This window comes from Engystomops pustulosus, unplaced genomic scaffold (genome assembly GCF_040894005.1).
Source record: "Engystomops pustulosus unplaced genomic scaffold, aEngPut4.maternal MAT_SCAFFOLD_94, whole genome shotgun sequence".
Lineage (NCBI taxonomy): Eukaryota > Metazoa > Chordata > Amphibia > Anura > Leptodactylidae > Engystomops > Engystomops pustulosus.
In genome coordinates, this window is record NW_027284980.1 from 218,831 (window position 1) to 238,376 (window position 19,546).

Below are 19,546 nucleotides of genomic sequence, written 5' to 3' on the forward strand. Positions count from 1 at the left end.
GTGATGGTAGAACCTCCTCTCCTCTAGGTGTAGAGGATGCCCCCTGTCTATGGTGATGGTAGAACCTCCTCTCCTCTAGGTGTAGAGGATGCCTCCTGTCTATGGTGATGGTAGAACCTCCTCTCCTCTAGGTGTAGAGGATGCCCCCTGTCTATGGTGATGGTAGAACCTCCTCTCCTCTAGGTGTAGAGGATGTCCCCTGTCTATGGCGATGATAAAACCTCTTCTCCTCTAGGTGTAGAGGATGCCCCCTGTCTATGGTGATGGTAAAACCTCCTCTCCTCTAGGTGTAGAGGATGTCCCCTGTCTATGGTGATGGTAGAACCTCCTCTCCTCTAGGTGTAGAGGATGTCCCCTGTGTATGGTGATGGTAGAACCTCCTCTCCTCTAGGTGTAGAGGATGCCCCCTGTCTATGGTGATGGTAGAACCTCCTCTCCTCTAGGTGTAGAGGATGTCCCCTGTCTATGGTGATGGTAGAACCCCCTCTCCTCTAGGTGTAGAGGATGCCCCCTGTCTACGGTGATGATAGAATCTCCTCTCCTCTAGGTGTAGAGGATGCCCCCTGTCTATGGTGATGGTAGGACCTCCTCTCCTCTAGGTGTAGAGGATGTCCCCTGTCTATGGTGATGGTAGAACCACTCTCCTCTAGGTGTAGAGGATGCCCCCTGTCTATGGTGATGATAGAACCTCCTCTCCTCTAGCTGTAGAGGATGCCCCCCTGTCTATGGTGATGGTAGAACTTCCTCTCCTCTAGGTGTAGAGGATGCCCCCTGTCTATGGTGATGGTAGGACCTCCTCTCCTCTAGGTGTAGAGGATGTCCCCTGTCTATGGTGATGGTAGAACCACTCTCCTCTAGGTGTAGAGGATGCCCCCTGTCTATGGTGATGATAGAACCTCCTCTCCTCTAGCTGTAGAGGATGCCCCCCTGTCTATGGTGATGGTAGAACCCCCTCTCCTCTAGGTGTAGAGGATGCCCCCTGTCTATGGTGATGGTAAAACCTCCTCTCCTCTAGGTCTTCTAGAGGATGCCCCCTGTCTATGGTGATGGTAGAATCTCCTCTAGGTGTAGAGGATGCCCCTGTCTATGGTGATGGTTGAATCTCCTCTAGGTGTAGAGGATGTCCACTGTCTATGGTGATGGTACACCCTCCTCTGTTCTAGGTGTAGAGGATGTCCCCTGTCTATGGTGATGGTAGAACCTCTTCTCCTCTAGGTGTAGAGGATAACCCCTGTCTATGGTGATGATAGAACCTCCTCTTCTCTAGGTGTAGAGGATTCCCCCTGTCTATGGTGATGGTACACCCTCCTCTGTTCTAGGTGTAGAGGATGCCCCCTGTCTATGGTGATGGTAGAACCTTCTCTTCTCTAGGTGTAGAGGATGCCCCCTGTCTATGGTGATGATAGAACCTCCTTCACTTCTAGGTGTAGAGGATGCCCCTGTCTATGGTGATGGTAGAACCTCCTCTCTTCTAGGTGTAGAGGATGCCCCCTGTCTATGGTGATGGTAGAACCTCCTCTCCTCTAGGTGTAGAGGATGCCCCCTGTCTATGGTGATGATAGAACCTCCTCTCCTCTAGGTGTAGAGGATGCCCCCTGTCTATGGTGATGATAGAACCTCCTTCACTTCTAGGTGTAGAGGATGCCCCCTTGTCCTGGTCACAGTCCTAGGTATAAAAAGATCTTTGGAGAGATCCTTGTACTGTCCGTTCAGGTATTTATACATTGTAATGAGGTCGCCTCTAATCTGTCCTTGTATTCTTGTCCCCCCATTCCCCTAATAAACCTGGTTGCTCTCCTTTGCACCCGTTCCAGTTCTGCTATATCGTTTTTATACAAAACTGTCCCCAATATTCCATATGAGGTCTGACCAGGGATTTGTGTAAGGGCAAAACTATGGGGCAGATTCACTTACCCGGTCCATTCGCGATCCAGCGGCGTGTTCTCTGCGGTGGATTTGGGTCTTCTGGCGATTCACTAAGGCAGTTCTGCCGACGTCCACCAGGTGTCGCTGTTGAGCTGAAGAGCATCGGAATGCACTGAGTTCACCGAGCCATCCTGGATGAAGGTAAGCGCGTGTCGAGCGACACTTTTTTTTTTTAAATGCAGTGGTTTCTTCGAATCCGTCGGGTTTTCGTTCGCCCACACGCCCCGATTTCTGTCACGTGCACGCTGGCGACGATGTGCGTCAATCCGATCGCTTGCACCAAAAACCCGGGGCAATTCAGGGAAAATCGGCGCAAATTGGAAATATTCGGGTAACCCGCCGTAAAAACGTGATTCGGACCCTAATGACCCCCTATGTGTTTATCATGAGAATCTATTCCTCTCTTGATACATCCCATAATTTTATTTTCTTTAGCAGCAGCCCTCTGGCTCTGGTCACTAAAATTAAGTTTACCATCCACCAATACCCCCAAGTCCTTTTCAGCTCCAGTTTTACCAAGTAATTGACTGTTTAGAACATAATTATACTTTTTGTTTCCATGGCTCTAGTGCATAACTTTACATTTATCTACATTAAACCTCATCAACCATTTTCTCTGCCCACTCCTCAAGCTTCCACAAATCCCTCTGTAATGCTAAACTATCGACCTCAGTATTTATTACTTTACACAGCTTAGTATCATCTGCAAATATTGAAACTTGACTGTGTAAACCCACTACAAGGTCATTAATAAAAATATTAAAAAGAAGTGGCCCCAATACTGACCCCTGTGGCACTCCACTGGTAACATCAACCCAATCTGAGAATGTGCCATTAATGACCACCCTCTGCTTTCTATCACTAAGCCAATTACTTACCCAGATACACAGATTTTCTCCTATTCCCAGCAGTCTCATTTTATATATCAACCTTTTATGTGGCACGGTGTCAAATGCCTTTGAGAAGTCCAGATATACAACATCCACAGCGTCCCCCAGATCCAGTCTGGAACTTACCTCCTCGTAGAAACCAATCAGATTAGTCTGACAGGACTGATCTCTCATAAACCCATGCTGACGCTGGGTTATAAGGTTGTGCACAGTGAGATACTCCAGGATAGCATCTCTAACAAACCCCTCAAATATTTTCCCCACCACAGCAGTTAGACTCACGGGTCTGTAGTTTCCAGGATCGCTATTTGATCCTTTTTTGTATATTGGTACCACATTTGCTATGCGCCATTCCTGTGGAACATAACCAGTCCTCAGTGAATCTTCAAATATTAATAATACCGGTCTGTCTATCACGGTACATAGTTCATGCAGAACCCGGGGGTGTATGCCATCTGGCCCCGGTGATTTATCTATCTTAGTGGTTGCGAGGCGGCGCCGTACCTCTTCATGGGTTAAACTGCTGACATTCCAAAGAGAATTTACATTATTCCTCATTGTGTCTTCACCAGGGGATTTCCTGTGGTCCAAGCTGCTCTGAGATCAGTAACAAGTTCCCCTGTGTAGCTTTAGGCTCTCCCCTTCCTCATGATCAGTGAGACCCCACAAAGTCAGATTTTACATGGTGCCCCAGAGGGATTTGGATTGTATTTCTTCCATTTTCTTATCTCCTTCTCCCCAGCGTTTTCATTCTGGTTCTGTAGCCCATTCCAGCCTTGTGCAGGTCCGTTATCTCCTCCCTGACATCCTTAGAAAGGACTGGAAATGTAAGAAATCTTTAAGTGGCCGCATAGGTAACCAGCACCCAGTAACCTCCCTCACTGCCAATTCACATACTCCCATCCCCCACTGACAACACAAAAGCCTCCCCTTCCCCAATCACAACACAAAGAGCCCCCCCCCCCAATGACTACATAGCCCATACTATACCTCCTGGATGTACAATGGGGGAGCTGGTTCTTCATGATGTGGAGACCTCTTGTCTTTCAGAAGAGCGGACCTGATTGTTGAGGTGGCCCATCCCTCTATAGTCAGGACTCACGGGGAACACTTCCTGTCTGCAGCCCATTTACTGGTAGGTGGCTTCGGTCTTCTGGTGGATGGGGCGGTTGGGTTGGGGGAAGCAGGTGATCTCTTCCCTCTCTTTTTCCAGGTGGGATCTCCCACAGCATTAGCCGATGAAGACACAGAAAGGAGACTTAGAGGAAGAGCCAAGATGTGTGGCCACACGCTCTACATCCCTAGTGGAGCTCTGTGGGGCGGAGAAGACATCATGCGGATGGCAGATAGGGAAACGCTCAGCGTAAGTCACAAGGGAAATATCTCCATCAATGTCCTTCATTCAGTCAATTTGAGGAAGCGATTACCAGGTGATCACCATCGTGTGCAATGTGTCCTCATAGTGCGAGCCGGCGCATGCACAGTACACAGCACTCTACCCCCATATTGTACCAGGGCCTGGTGCATGTGTGGGGGGATTGCACAGTGTTATATGTGTGTGTTTGGATGATTGTACGGTGTTATGTGTGTGTGTTTGGGTGATTGTACGGTGTTATATGTGTAGGGGGTGATTGTATGGTGTTATATGTGTGTGTTTGGGTGATTGTACGGTGTTATATGTGTGTGTTTGGGTGATTGTACGGTGTTATATGTGTAGGGGGTGATTGTATGGTGTTATATGTGTGTAGGGGGTGATTGTACAGTGTTATATGTGTGTGTTTGGGTGATTGTACGGTGTTATGTGTGTAGGGGATGATTGTACGGTGTTATATGTGTGTGTTTGGGTGATTGTACGGTGTTATATGTGTAGGGGGTGATTGTATGGTGTTATATGTGTGTGTTTGGGTGATTGTACGGTGTTATATGTGTGTGTTTGGGTGATTGTACGGTGTTATATGTGTGTGTTTGGGTGATTGTACGGTGTTATATGTGTAGGGGGTGATTGTACAGTGTTATATGTGTGTAGGGGGTGATTGTACAGTGTTATATGTGTGTAGGGGGTGATTGTACAGTGTTATATGTGTGTGTTTGGGTGATTGTACAGTGTTATGTGTGTGTGTTTGGGTGATTGTACAGTGTTATATGTGTGTGTTTGGGTGATTGTACAGTGTTATATGTGTAGGGGGTGATTGTATGGTGTTATATGTGTGTAGGGGGTGATTGTATGGTGTTATATGTGTGTAGGGGGTGATTGTACGGTGTTATATGTGTGTGTTTGGGTGATTGTACGGTGTTATGTGTGTGTGTTTGGGTGATTGTGCGGTGTTATATGTGTGTGTTTGGGTGATTGTACGGTGTTATGTGTGTAGGGGGTGATTGTACAGTGTTATATGTGTGTGTTTGGGTGATTGTACGGTGTTATGTGTGTGTGTTTGGGTGATTGTACGGTGTTATGTGTGTGTGTTTGTACGGTGTTATATGTGTAGGGGGTGATTGTACGGTGTTATGTGTGTAGGGGATGATTGTACAGTGTTATGTGTGTGTGTTTGGGTGATTGTACGGTGTTATATGTGTGTGTTTGGATGATTGTACGGTGTTATGTGTGTAGGGGGTGATTGTACGGTGTTATATGTGTGTGTTTGGATGATTGTACGGTGTTATGTGTGTAGGGGGTGATTGTACGGTGTTATATGTGTGTGTTTGGGTGATTGTACGGTGTTATATGTGTGTGTTTGGATGATTGTACGGTGTTATGTGTGTAGGGGGTGATTGTACGGTGTTATATGTGTGTGTTTGGATGATTGTACGGTGTTATATGTATGTGTTTGGGTGATTGTACGGTGTTATATGTGTGTAGGGGGTGATTGTACGGTGTTATATGTGTGTGTTTGGGTGATTGTACGGTGTTATGTGTGTGTAGGGGGTGATTGTACGGTGTTATATGTGTGTGTTTGGGTGATTGTACGGTGTTATATGTGTGTGTTTGGATGATTGTACGGTGTTATGTGTGTAGGGGGTGATTGTACGGTGTTATATGTGTGTGTTTGGATGATTGTACGGTGTTATATGTATGTGTTTAGGTGATTGTACGGTGTTATATGTGTGTAGGGGGTGATTGTACGGTGTTATATGTGTGTGTTTGGATGATTGTACGGTGTTATATGTGTGTGTTTGGGTGATTGTACGGTGTTATGTGTGTGTGTTTGGATGATTGTACGGTGTTATATGTGTAGGGGGTGATTGTACGGTGCTATGTGTGTAGGGGATGATTGTACAGTGTTATGTGTGTGTGTTTGGGTGATTGTACGGTGTTATATGTGTGTGTTTGGATGATTGTACGGTGTTATGTGTGTAGGGGATGATTGTACAGTGTTATGTGTGTGTGTTTGGGTGATTGTACGGTGTTATATGTGTGTGTTTGGATGATTGTACGGTGTTATATGTGTAGGGGGTGATTGTACGGTGTTATGTGTGTAGGGGGTGATTGTACGGTGTTATATGTGTGTGTTTGGATGATTGTACGGTGTTATATGTGTAGGGGGTGATTGTACGGTGTTATGTGTGTAGGGGGTGATTGTACGGTGTTATGTGTGTAGGGGGTGATTGTACGGTGTTATATGTGTGTGTTTGGATGATTGTACGGTGTTATATGTGTGTGTTTGGGTGATTGTACGGTGTTATGTGTGTGTGTTTGGATGATTGTACGGTGTTATATGTGTAGGGGGTGATTGTACGGTGTTATGTGTGTAGGGGATGATTGTACAGTGTTATGTGTGTGTGTTTGGGTGATTGTACGGTGTTATATGTGTGTGTTTGGATGATTGTACGGTGTTATGTGTGTAGGGGATGATTGTACAGTGTTATGTGTGTGTGTTTGGGTGACTGTACGGTGTTATATGTGTGTGTTTGGATGATTGTACGGTGTTATATGTGTAGGGGGTGATTGTACGGTGTTATGTGTGTAGGGGGTGATTGTACGGTGTTATATGTGTGTGTTTGGATGATTGTACGGTGTTATATGTGTAGGGGGTGATTGTACGGTGTTATGTGTGTAGGGGGTGATTGTACGGTGTTATGTGTGTAGGGGGTGATTGTACGGTGTTATATGTGTGTGTTTGGATGATTGTACGGTGTTATATGTGTAGGGGATGATTGTACGGTGTTATGTGTGTGTGTTTGGATGATTGTACGGTGTTATATGTATGTGTTTGGGTGATTGTACGGTGTTATATGTGTGTAGGGGGTGATTGTACGGTGTTATATGTGTGTGTTTGGATGATTGTACGGTGTTATATGTGTGTGTTTGGGTGATTGTACGGTGTTATGTGTGTGTGTTTGGATGATTGTACGGTGTTATATGTGTAGGGGGTGATTGTACGGTGTTATGTGTGTAGGGGATGATTGTACAGTGTTATGTGTGTGGGTTTGGGTGATTGTACGGTGTTATATGTGTGTGTTTGGATGATTGTACGGTGTTATGTGTGTGTGTTTGGGTGATTGTACGGTGTTATATGTGTGTGTTTGGGTGATTGTACGGTGTTATATGTGTGTGTTTGGGTGATTGTATGGTGTTATATGTGTAGGGGGTGATTGTACGGTGTTATGTGTGTGTGTTTGGGTGATTGTACGGTGTTATATGTGTGTGTTTGGGTGATTGTACGGTGTTATATGTGTAGGGGGTGATTGTACGGTGTTATGTGTGTAGGGGGTGATTGTACGGTGTTATATGTGTGTGTTTGGATGATTGTACGGTGTTATATGTGTAGGGGATGATTGTACAGTGTTATGTGTGTGTGTTTGGGTGATTGTACGGTGTTATATGTGTGTGTTTGGATGATTGTACGGTGTTATATGTGTAGGGGGTGATTGTACGGTGTTATGTGTGTAGGGGATGATTGTACGGTGTTATGTGTGTGTGTTTGGGTGATTGTACGGTGTTATATGTGTAGGGGGTGATTGTACGGTGTTATGTGTGTGTGTTTGGGTGATTGTACGGTGTTATATGTGTGTGTTTGGGTGATTGTACGGTGTTATATGTGTAGGGGGTGATTGTACGGTGTTATGTGTGTAGGGGGTGATTGTACGGTGTTATATGTGTGTGTTTGGATGATTGAACGGTGTTATATGTATGTGTTTGGGTGATTGTACAGTGTTATGTGTGTGTGTTTGGGTGATTGTACAGTGTTATGTGTGTGTGTTTGGATGATTGTACGGTGTTATATGTATGTGTTTGGGTGATTGTACGGTGTTATATGTGTGTAGGGGATGATTGTACGGTGTTATGTGTGTGTTTGGATGATTGTACGGTGTTATATGTGTGTGTTTGGGTGATTGTACGGTGTTATGTGTGTGTTTGGGTGATTGTACGGTGTTATGTGTGTGTGTTTGGATGATTGTACGGTGTTATATGTGTGTGTTTGGGTGATTGTACGGTGTTATGTGTGTGTGTTTGGGTGATTGTACGGTGTTATGTGTGTGTGTTTGGATGATTGTACAGTGTTATATGTGTGTGTTTGGATGATTGTACGGTGTTATATGTATGTGTTTGGGTGATTGTACGGTGTTATATGTGTGTAGGGGATGATTGTACGGTGTTATGTGTGTGTGTTTGGGTGATTGTACAGTGTTATGTGTGTGTGTTTGGGTGATTGTATGGTGTTATGTGTGTGTGTTTGGATGATTGTACGGTGTTATATGTATGTGTTTGGGTGATTGTACAGTGTTATATGTGTGTAGGGGGTGATTGTACGGTGTTATATGTGTGTGTTTGGATGATTGTACGGTGTTATATGTGTGTAGGGGATGATTGTACAGTGTTATGTGTGTGTGTTTGGGTGATTGTACAGTGTTATGTGTGTGTGTTTGGATGATTGTACGGTGTTATATGTATGTGTTTGGGTGATTGTACGGTGTTATGTGTGTGTAGGGGATGATTGTACGGTGTTATGTGTGTGTGTTTGGATGATTGTACAGTGTTATATGTGTGTGTTTGGGTGATTGTACGGTGTTATATATGTGTAGGGGATGATTGTACGGTGTTATGTGTGTGTGTTTGGGTGATTGTACAGTGTTATGTGTGTGTGTTTGGATGATTGTACGGTGTTATATGTATGTGTTTGGGTGATTGTACGGTGTTATATGTGTGTAGGGGGTGATTGTACGGTGTTATGTGTGCGTGTTTGGGTGATTGTACGGTGTTATGTGTGCGTGTTTGGGTGATTGTACGGTGTTATGTGTGTGTGTTTGGGTGATTGTACGGTGTTATGTGTGTGTGTTTGTACGGTGTTATGTGTGTGTGTTTGGGTGATTGTACGGTGTTATGTGTGTGTGTTTGGGTGATTGTACGGTGTTATATGTGTAGGGGGTGATTGTACGGTGTTATGTGTGTAGGGGGTGATTGTTCGGTGTTATATGTGTGTGTTTGGATGATTGTACGGTGTTATATGTGTAGGGGATGATTGTACAGTGTTATGTGTGTGTGTTTGGGTGATTGTACGGTGTTATGTGTGTGTGTTTGGGTGATTGTACAGTGTTATGTGTGTGTGTTTGGATGATTGTACGGTGTTATATGTATGTGTTTGGGTGATTGTACGGTGTTATATGTGTGTAGGGGGTGATTGTACGGTGTTATGTGTGCGTGTTTGGGTGATTGTACGGTGTTATGTGTGCGTGTTTGGGTGATTGTACGGTGTTATGTGTGTGTGTTTGGGTGATTGTACGGTGTTATGTGTGTGTGTTTGTACGGTGTTATGTGTGTGTGTTTGGGTGATTGTACGGTGTTATGTGTGTGTGTTTGGGTGATTGTACGGTGTTATATGTGTAGGGGGTGATTGTACGGTGTTATGTGTGTAGGGGGTGATTGTACGGTGTTATATGTGTGTGTTTGGATGATTGTACGGTGTTATATGTGTAGGGGATGATTGTACAGTGTTATGTGTGTGTGTTTGGGTGATTGTACGGTGTTATGTGTGTGTGTTTGGGTGATTGTACAGTGTTATGTGTGTGTGTTTGGATGATTGTACGGTGTTATATGTATGTGTTTGGGTGATTGTACGGTGTTATATGTGTGTAGGGGGTGATTGTACGGTGTTATGTGTGCGTGTTTGGGTGATTGTACGGTGTTATGTGTGCGTGTTTGGGTGATTGTACGGTGTTATGTGTGTGTGTTTGGGTGATTGTACGGTGTTATGTGTGTGTGTTTGTACGGTGTTATGTGTGTGTGTTTGGGTGATTGTACGGTGTTATGTGTGTGTGTTTGGGTGATTGTACGGTGTTATATGTGTAGGGGGTGATTGTACGGTGTTATGTGTGTAGGGGGTGATTGTACGGTGTTATATGTGTGTGTTTGGATGATTGTACGGTGTTATATGTGTAGGGGATGATTGTACAGTGTTATGTGTGTGTGTTTGGGTGATTGTACGGTGTTATGTGTGTGTGTTTGGGTGATTGTACAGTGTTATGTGTGTGTGTTTGGATGATTGTACGGTGTTATATGTATGTGTTTGGGTGATTGTACGGTGTTATATGTGTGTAGGGGGTGATTGTACGGTGTTATGTGTGCGTGTTTGGGTGATTGTACGGTGTTATGTGTGCGTGTTTGGGTGATTGTACGGTGTTATGTGTGTGTGTTTGGGTGATTGTACGGTGTTATGTGTGTGTGTTTGTACGGTGTTATGTGTGTGTGTTTGGGTGATTGTACGGTGTTATATGTGTGTGTTTGGGTGATTGTACGGTGTTATATGTGTAGGGGGTGATTGTACGGTGTTATGTGTGTAGGGGGTGATTGTACGGTGTTATATGTGTGTGTTTGGATGATTGTACGGTGTTATATGTGTAGGGGATGATTGTACAGTGTTATGTGTGTGTGTTTGGGTGATTGTACGGTGTTATATGTGTGTGTTTGGATGATTGTACGGTGTTATATGTGTAGGGGGTGATTGTACGGTGTTATGTGTGTAGGGGATGATTGTACGGTGTTATGTGTGTGTGTTTGGGTGATTGTACGGTGTTATATGTGTAGGGGGTGATTGTACGGTGTTATGTGTGTGTGTTTGGGTGATTGTACGGTGTTATATGTGTGTGTTTGGGTGATTGTACGGTGTTATATGTGTAGGGGGTGATTGTACGGTGTTATGTGTGTAGGGGGTGATTGTACGGTGTTATATGTGTGTGTTTGGATGATTGAACGGTGTTATATGTATGTGTTTGGGTGATTGTACGGTGTTATGTGTGTGTAGGGGGTGATTGTACGGTGTTATGTGTGTGTAGGGGGTGATTGTACGGTGTTATATGTGTGTGTTTGGATGATTGTATGGTGTTATATGTGTGTAGGGGATGATTGTACGGTGTTATATGTGTGTAGGGGATGATTGTACGGTGTTATGTGTGTGTGTTTGGGTGATTGTACGGTGTTATATGTGTGTGTTTGGATGATTGTACGGTGTTATATGTGTAGGGGATGATTGTACAGTGTTATGTGTGTGTGTTTGGATGATTGTACGGTGTTATATGTATGTGTTTGGGTGATTGTACGGTGTTATATGTGTGTAGGGGATGATTGTACGGTGTTATGTGTGTGTGTTTGGGTGATTGTACAGTGTTATGTGTGTGTGTTTGGATGATTGTACGGTGTTATATGTATGTGTTTGGGTGATTGTACGGTGTTATATGTGTGTAGGGGATGATTGTACGGTGTTATGTGTGTGTGTTTGGGTGATTGTACAGTGTTATGTGTGTGTGTTTGGGTGATTGTATGGTGTTATGTGTGTGTGTTTGGATGATTGTACGGTGTTATATGTATGTGTTTGGGTGATTGTACGGTGTTATATGTGTGTAGGGGGTGATTGTACGGTGTTATATGTGTGTGTTTGGATGATTGTACGGTGTTATATGTGTGTAGGGGATGATTGTACAGTGTTATGTGTGTGTGTTTGGATGATTGTACAGTGTTATGTGTGTGTGTTTGGATGATTGTACGGTGTTATATGTATGTGTTTGGGTGATTGTACGGTGTTATGTGTGTGTAGGGGATGATTGTACGGTGTTATGTGTGTGTGTTTGGATGATTGTACAGTGTTATATGTGTGTGTTTGGGTGATTGTACGGTGTTATATATGTGTAGGGGATGATTGTACGGTGTTATGTGTGTGTGTTTGGGTGATTGTACAGTGTTATGTGTGTGTGTTTGGATGATTGTACGGTGTTATATGTATGTGTTTGGGTGATTGTACGGTGTTATATGTGTGTAGGGGGTGATTGTACGGTGTTATGTGTGCGTGTTTGGGTGATTGTACGGTGTTATGTGTGCGTGTTTGGGTGATTGTACGGTGTTATGTGTGTGTGTTTGGGTGATTGTACGGTGTTATGTGTGTGTGTTTGTACGGTGTTATGTGTGTGTGTTTGGGTGATTGTACGGTGTTATATGTGTGTGTTTGGGTGATTGTACGGTGTTATGTGTGTGTGTTTGTACGGTGTTATGTGTGTGTGTTTGTGTGATTGTACAGTGTTATATGTGTGTGTTTGGGTGATTGTACGGTGTTATGTGTGTGTGTTTGTACGGTGTTATGTGTGTGTGTTTGGGTGATTGCACGGTGTTATGTGTGCGTGTTTGGGTGATTGTACGGTGTTATGTGTGCGTGTCTGGATGATTGTACGGTGTTATGTGTGCGTGTTTGGGTGATTGTATGGTGTTATTTGTGCGTGTTTGGGTGATTGTACGGTGTTATGTGTGTGTGTTTGTACGGTGTTATGTGTGTGTGTTTGGGTGATTGTGCGTGTTATGTGTGTGTGGGTGATTGTACGGTGTTATATGTGTGTGTTTGGGTGATTGTACGGTGTTATGTGTGTGTGTTTGGGTGATTGTACGGTGTTATGTGTGTGTGTTTGGGTGATTGCACGGTGTTATGTGTGCGTGTTTGGGTGATTGTACGGTGTTATGTGTGCGTGTTTGGGTGATTGTACGGTGTTATGTGTGTGTGTTTGTACGGTGTTATGTGTGTGTGTTTGGGTGATTGTACGGTGTTATATGTGTGTGTTTGGGTGATTGTACGGTGTTATGTTTGTAGGGGGTGATTGTACGGTGTTATGTGTGTGTGTTTGGGTGATTGTACGGTGTTATATGTGTGTGTTTGGGTGATTGCACGGTGTTATATGTGTAGGGGGTGATTGTATGGTGTTATATGTGTGTAGGGGGTGATTGTATGGTGTTATATGTGTGTAGGGGGTGATTGTATGGTGTTATATGTGTGTAGGGGGTGATTGTATGGTGTTATATGTGTGTAGGGGGTGATTGTACGGTGTTATGTGTGCGTGTTTGGGTGATTGTACGGTGTTATATGTGTAGGGGGTGATTGTACAGTGTTATATGTGTGTAGGGGGTGATTGTACAGTGTTATATGTGTGTGTTTGGATGATTGTACAGTGTTATGTGTGTGTGTTTGGGTGATTGTACAGTGTTATATGTGTGTGTTTGGGTGATTGCACGGTGTTATATGTGTAGGGGGTGATTGTATGGTGTTATATGTGTGTAGGGGGTGATTGTATGGTGTTATATGTGTGTAGGGGGTGATTGTACGGTGTTATGTGTGCGTGTTTGGGTGATTGTACGGTGTTATGTTTGCGTGTTTGGGTGATTGTACGGTGTTATGTGTGCGTGTTTGGGTGATTGTACGGTGTTATGTGTGTGTGTTTGTACGGTGTTATGTGTGTGTGTTTGGGTGATTGTACGGTGTTATATGTGTGTGTTTGGGTGATTGTACGGTGTTATGTTTGTAGGGGGTGATTGTACGGTGTTATATGTGTGTGTTTGGGTGATTGTACGGTGTTATATGTGTGTGTTTGGGTGATTGTACGGTGTTATGTTTGTAGGGGGTGATTGTACGGTGTTATATGTGTAGGGGGTGATTGTACGGTGTTATGTGTGTGTTTGGGTGATTGTACGGTGTTATATGTGTGTAGGGGGTGATTGTACGGTGTTATATGTGTGTGTTTGGGTGATTGCACGGTGTTATTTGTGTAGGGGGTGATTGTACGGTGTATGGTTTTTGGCATGTTTGGGGTAGTGTGACTCGTTATGAGATATATTTTGGTTGGCCGATTGTAGTTGGGTTTGGGGGTCCCTGAGGCCACACCCACTTGTATGAATCTGATGTCTTGGACAATTATATCTCATTCTTTTTTTTCAGGGCCTGAAAGTCACAATGACCAAACACCCCGAGAGCTTTAAACTGGAGGGAGACCTGTCCAAAAGAGACCTCTCCGTCATCAGGGAGCGCACAGTCCTGTATGAGGGTCCTGTACGGCAGCTGTGCCCTATGGCCCCCAATAATGTCAACACCATGGCAGCTGCCGCCATGGCTGCCCACACCCTGGGGTTTGACAAGGTCATAGGTGTCCTCGTAGCTGATCCCAGGTAAGTGCCCTCAGGCTCCGCCTCTATAACATGTTACCGCGTTAGCATGTTACACAGTACAAGTCCCGATGCAAGTCCTGGAGTAATTCAGCTGCAAAAGAACTGCCCAAGGAGGTGCTAGGGGCTCATTGTACGCTGAAGCACCCAGCACCAGCGCTACTACACCCCCGACTCTGATCCTGTGCTGCCCGTCCTGACCTTCCTCTACATTCCCGACTCTGATCCTGTGCTGCCCGTCCTGACCTTCCTTTACACTCTGATCCTGGTGACCTTTCGCTACACCCCCAATTCTGATCCTGTGCTGCCCGACCTGACCTTCCGCTACAGCCCCGACTCTGATCCTGTGCTGCCCGACCTGACCTTCCGCTACAGCCCCGACTCTGATCCTGTGTTGCCCGTCCTGACCTTCGTCTACATCCCTGACTCTGATCCTGTGCTGCCTGCCCTGACCTTATGCTACACCCCTGACTCTGATCCTGTGCTGCACGTCCTGACCTTCCGCTACAGCCCCGACTCTGATCCTGTGTTGCCCGTCCTGACCTTCGTCTACATCCCTGACTCTGATCCTGTGCTGCCCGTCGTGACCTTATGCTACACCCCCGATTCTGATCCTGTGCTGCCTGCTCTGACCTTCCGCTACATCCCCGACTCTGATCCTGTGCCGCCTGCCCTGACCTTCCGCTACATCCCCCAACTCTGATCCTGTGGTTTCCGACCTGACCTTCTGCTACACCCCCGACTCTGATCCTGTGCTGCCTGCTCTACACCCCGACTCTGATCCTGTGCTGCCTGCTCTGACCTTGCACTACACCCCTACTCTGATCCTGTGCTGCCTGTCCTGTCCATCCTCTACATCACTGACTCTGATCCTGTGCTGCCCGTCGTGACCTTCTGTTACACCCCCGATTCTTATCCTGTGCTGCCTGTCCTGACCTTCCTCTACACCCCCGACTCTGATCCTGTGCTGCCTGTCCTGACCTTCCTCTACATCCCTGACTCTGATCCTGTGCTGCCTTCCCTGAACTTCTGCTACATCCCCTGACTCTGATCCTGTGCTGCCCGACCTGACCTCAGCTACACCCCCGACTCTGATCCTGTGCTGCCCGTCCTGACCTTCCGCTATATCCCCCGACTCTGATCCTGTGCTGCCTGCCCTGACCTTCTGCTACACCCCCGACTCTGATCCTGTGCTGCCTGCCCTGACCTTCTGCTACACCCCCGACTCTGATCCTGTGCTGCCTGCTCTGACCTTCCACTACCCCCCGACTCTGATCCTGTGCTGCCTGCTCTGACCTTCCACTAAACCACGACTCTGATCCTGTGCTGCCTGCCCTGTCCATCCTCTACATCCCTGACTCTGATCCTGTGCTACCTGCCCTGACCTTCCTCTACACCCCCGGCCCTGTGCTGCCTTCCCTGAACTTCCGCTACATCCCCTGACTCTGATCCTGTGCTGCCCGACCTGAACTCAGCTACACCCCCAACTCTGATCCTGTGCTGCCCGTCCTGACTTTCCGCTATATCCCCCGACTCTGATCCTGTGCTGCCCATCGTGACCTTCTGCTACACCCCCGACTCTGATCCTGTGCTGCCTGCTCTGATCTTCCTCTACATCCCCGGCCCTGATCCTGTGCTGCCTTCCCTGAACTTCTGCTACATCCCCTGACTCTGATCCTGTGCTGCCCGACCTGACCTCAGCTACACCCCCGACTCTGATCCTGTGCTGCCTGCTCTGACCTTCCACTACACCCCGACTCTGATCCTGTGCTGCCTGCTCTGACCTTGCACTACACCCCAACTCTGATCCTGTGCTGCCTGTCCTGTCCATCCTCTACATCGCTGACTCTGATCCTGTGCTCCCCGGTGTGAACTTCCGTTACACCCCTGATTCTTATCCTGTGCTGCCCGTCCTGACCTTCCTCTACACCCCCGACTCTGATCCTGTGCTGCCTGTCCTGACCTTCCTCTACATCCCTGACTCTGATCCTGTGCTGCTTGCCCTGACCTTATGCTACATCCCCGACTCTGATCTTGTGCTGCCTGCCCTGACCTTCCTCTACACCCCCGACTCTGATCCTGTGCTGCCTGTCCTGACCTTCCTCTACATCCCTGACTCTGATCCTGTGCTGCCTGCCCTGACCTTATGCTACAACCCCGACTCTGATCTTGTGCTGCCTGCCCTGACCTTCCAATACACCCCGACTCTGATCCTGTACTGCCCATCCTGACCTTCCTCTATACCCCCGACTATGATCCTGTGCTGCCCTTCTTGACCTTCCGCTACACCCCGACTCTGATCCTGTGCTGCCCATCCTGACCTTCCACTACATCCCTGACTCTGATCCTGTGATGCCCGACTGGACCTTCCGCTACACGCCCGACTCTGATCCTGTGTTGCCTGTCCTGTCCATGCTCTACATCCCTGACTCTGATCCTGTGCTGCCCGTCCTGACCTTCTGCTACACACCCGACTCTGCTCCTGTACTTCCTGTCCTGACCTTCTGCTACATCCCCGATTCTGATCCTGTGCTGCCCGTCCTGACCTTCCTCTACACCCCAGACTCTGATCCTATGCGGCCCGTCCTGATCTTCCTCTACACCCCGACTCTGATCCTGTGCTGCCTGTCCTGACCCTCCGCTACACCCTGGACTCTGATCCTGTGCTGCCCGTCCTGACCTTGCTCTAAACCCCCGACTCTGATCCTGTGCTGCCCGTCCTGACCTTCCTCTACACCCCAGACTCTGATCCTATGCGGCCCGTCCTGATCTTCCTCTACACCCCGACTCTGATCCTGTGCTGCCCGTCCTGACCTTCCGATACACCCCAGACTCTGATCCTGTGCTGCCTGCCCTGTCTATCCTCTACATCCCCGACTCTGATCCTGTGCTGCCCGTCCTGACCTTCCGCTATACCCCGAAACTGATCCTGTGCTGCCTTTCTTTTTTTTTTTTTTTTTTTTTTTTTTCTACAAAATTACAAATACATTCCAAATACAAACAATACAACAAACATAAAACAATACACCATTAAGAATTTTCTGCGGCTGCAGTCTGGGAGGGGCAACCTTTTAGTTTTATATTTTAAGTAACTATTTTCATATCGGGCTAAACATAACCCTTCTGTTACCTCAGTTGAGCTGAGCACTTTAAGTGATCTTAGAGGCTAGACCGAGTAATTTGTAGGGTCTTTCACAGCACATAGTCAATCCACAAAAAAGGGGGACTTCTCCCATAGGACCCATTTTACTTTAATTGTACAGAGATGCGTGTAATTTCTCGCCAACATGATCTCGTAATGCCTGTACATATTTATTCTGTTGCGGACTTCTATTAACTTTAATTTTTGTGCCGTCTTCCAATTTACCGCTATACATTGCCTTGCTGCAATCAGGATGTAAGTAATGATCCATCTCTGTGCTATTGGGAATTTTTCAGTCCCTATATGTAAGAGAGCTAACTGAGGGGAGATGACGTTCTGTGCTTGTGTAACAATATTTATCAAGTCACTAACTTGCGACCAAAAAGGAATTAATTTAGGGCAAGACCACCACATATGGACTTGACCTCCTTTAATTCGGCATCCTCGCCAGCACCAAGGAGAGGACGTTCCTCCCTTGGAGAGTCTGTCTGGGGTAAGATACCATCTCATATGAATTTTTTTAATTTGTTCTAAGTGGTTTATGCAGGGGGAACACTGAGCGGTCCACCTAAAAGTTTTTGCCCACTGCTCCACATCCCATTCCTCATTCAAGTCCAACTCCCATTTTTTCATGTATCTCAATTTGTCTCTTTCCCCCTGTGAATTAAGAGTATTATATACCATTGAGATACCCCTAACTTTTCTATCAGAGGGCTCAAAAAGTTTTTTAAGGGGATACAAATGAGGTTTCCCTTCCTTTTGCCCCTTTGCTAATATGCTTCTTATTTGTAAATATTGAAAGAAAACCTTATTCGGGAGGTCAAATTGGTCCTTAAGGGTTTCAAAAGACTTAAAAACATTTCCTTCATAGAGGTCTGAGATTATATATAAACCTTTATTAGCCCACAACTCAAGTGTCATATTAGGGATCAGTAGTTCTAAGGCACGGATGGACATTTGTCCCCTTTTTAAACCTATACTGCCACCCACTGAGTTCCATGTTTTAACTGTGTATTGTAGTGAGGGCATATTTGTGGGAATTGTTACATTCCCCAAGCAAGCCGCTTCCATTACTAATCTTAAGGGTCTCCCCCCTAAGACACTCTGTTCTAGGGTTATCCATTTATGGCTTTCTCTCGGGTTCCAGCATTCTCGCAGTGCGTCGATAGAGACTGCCTTATAGTAAGTTGCAATGTCTGGCATTGCCATGCCTCCTTCATTAAAAGGGAGGTACAGAGTCGCCTTTGCTACTCTTGGATATTTATTATTCCATACAAATTTACTAAGCATAATTTGAATCTCTCTTAAGACTCTATTAGATATTAATGTGTGCAGGCATCGGAAGACATACAGAATCTTAGGTAGAACTGTCATCTTACAAAACTGGATTCTTGCCACCCAAGATAAGTAAATTTTGCCTAATTTATCAAAGTCTGTTTTCAGATTTGTTATTAATTTAGTTAAGTTCTTTCTAATAGTCTCATTCGTTGTTTGGCACAGAATAATTCCAAGGTATTTTATGCCTTCCGGTTTCCAAATTATGCCGCACTTATTAGACATCTCCCTACAAGCTGTGGGTAGAATATTTATTGGGAGAGCAACGGATTTTTTAATATTTAATTTATAATATGAGATATATGAAAAACGCCCTAGGATCTGTAGCAAGTGAGGAAGCGATTTTTCCGGCTCTTGGCACGTGATAATCACATCGTCAGCGTATAAGGTGATTATGTGCCTTTCCCTACCCACTGTTATACCCACAATTTCTGAATTAGACCTCACCATTTCTGCCAGGGGTTCCATTACTAGCGCGAATATTAGGGGTGATAGAGGGCACCCCTGGCGAGTGCCATTAGAGATATTAAATGTTGAGGATAAGAAACCTGAAATCAAAACCCGCGCAGACGGCTCTGAATAGAGGGCTAAGATGGCCTTTTGGAATTGGTCAACAATACCAAATTTGGAGAGGACCTCTTTTAGGTAGCCCCAATGCACCCTGTCAAATGCCTTTTCGGCGTCTAAAGACAGTAATGCAACCGGGGCTCCTGTTGAGTTTGCCACGTGGATCAGGTCCATCATCCTTCTTGTCGCGTCTTTGGTTTGTCTTCCATATACAAACCCTGTTTGGTCTGTAGCTACCAGACTGGGAATTATTCTTTCTAATCTGTTTGCTAGCATCTT

The 19,546-nt window shown here is 45.9% G+C and overlaps 1 protein-coding gene across 2 annotated transcripts in view; it reads left to right on the forward strand.

Moving 5' to 3' along the window:
- The window catches only part of LOC140106986 (aspartate dehydrogenase domain-containing protein-like), an 82,921-nt gene that overhangs the window by 52,642 nt on the left and 10,733 nt on the right, over window positions 1-19,546 (forward strand). For both annotated transcript variants that reach the window (XM_072131575.1, XM_072131576.1), the window contains 3 exons: window positions 3,867-3,951; window positions 4,030-4,179; window positions 14,000-14,226. In XM_072131575.1, the coding sequence (XP_071987676.1) occupies window positions 3,867-3,951; window positions 4,030-4,179; window positions 14,000-14,226 (462 nt within the window). The remainder of the gene's footprint in view (window positions 1-3,866; window positions 3,952-4,029; window positions 4,180-13,999; window positions 14,227-19,546) is intronic.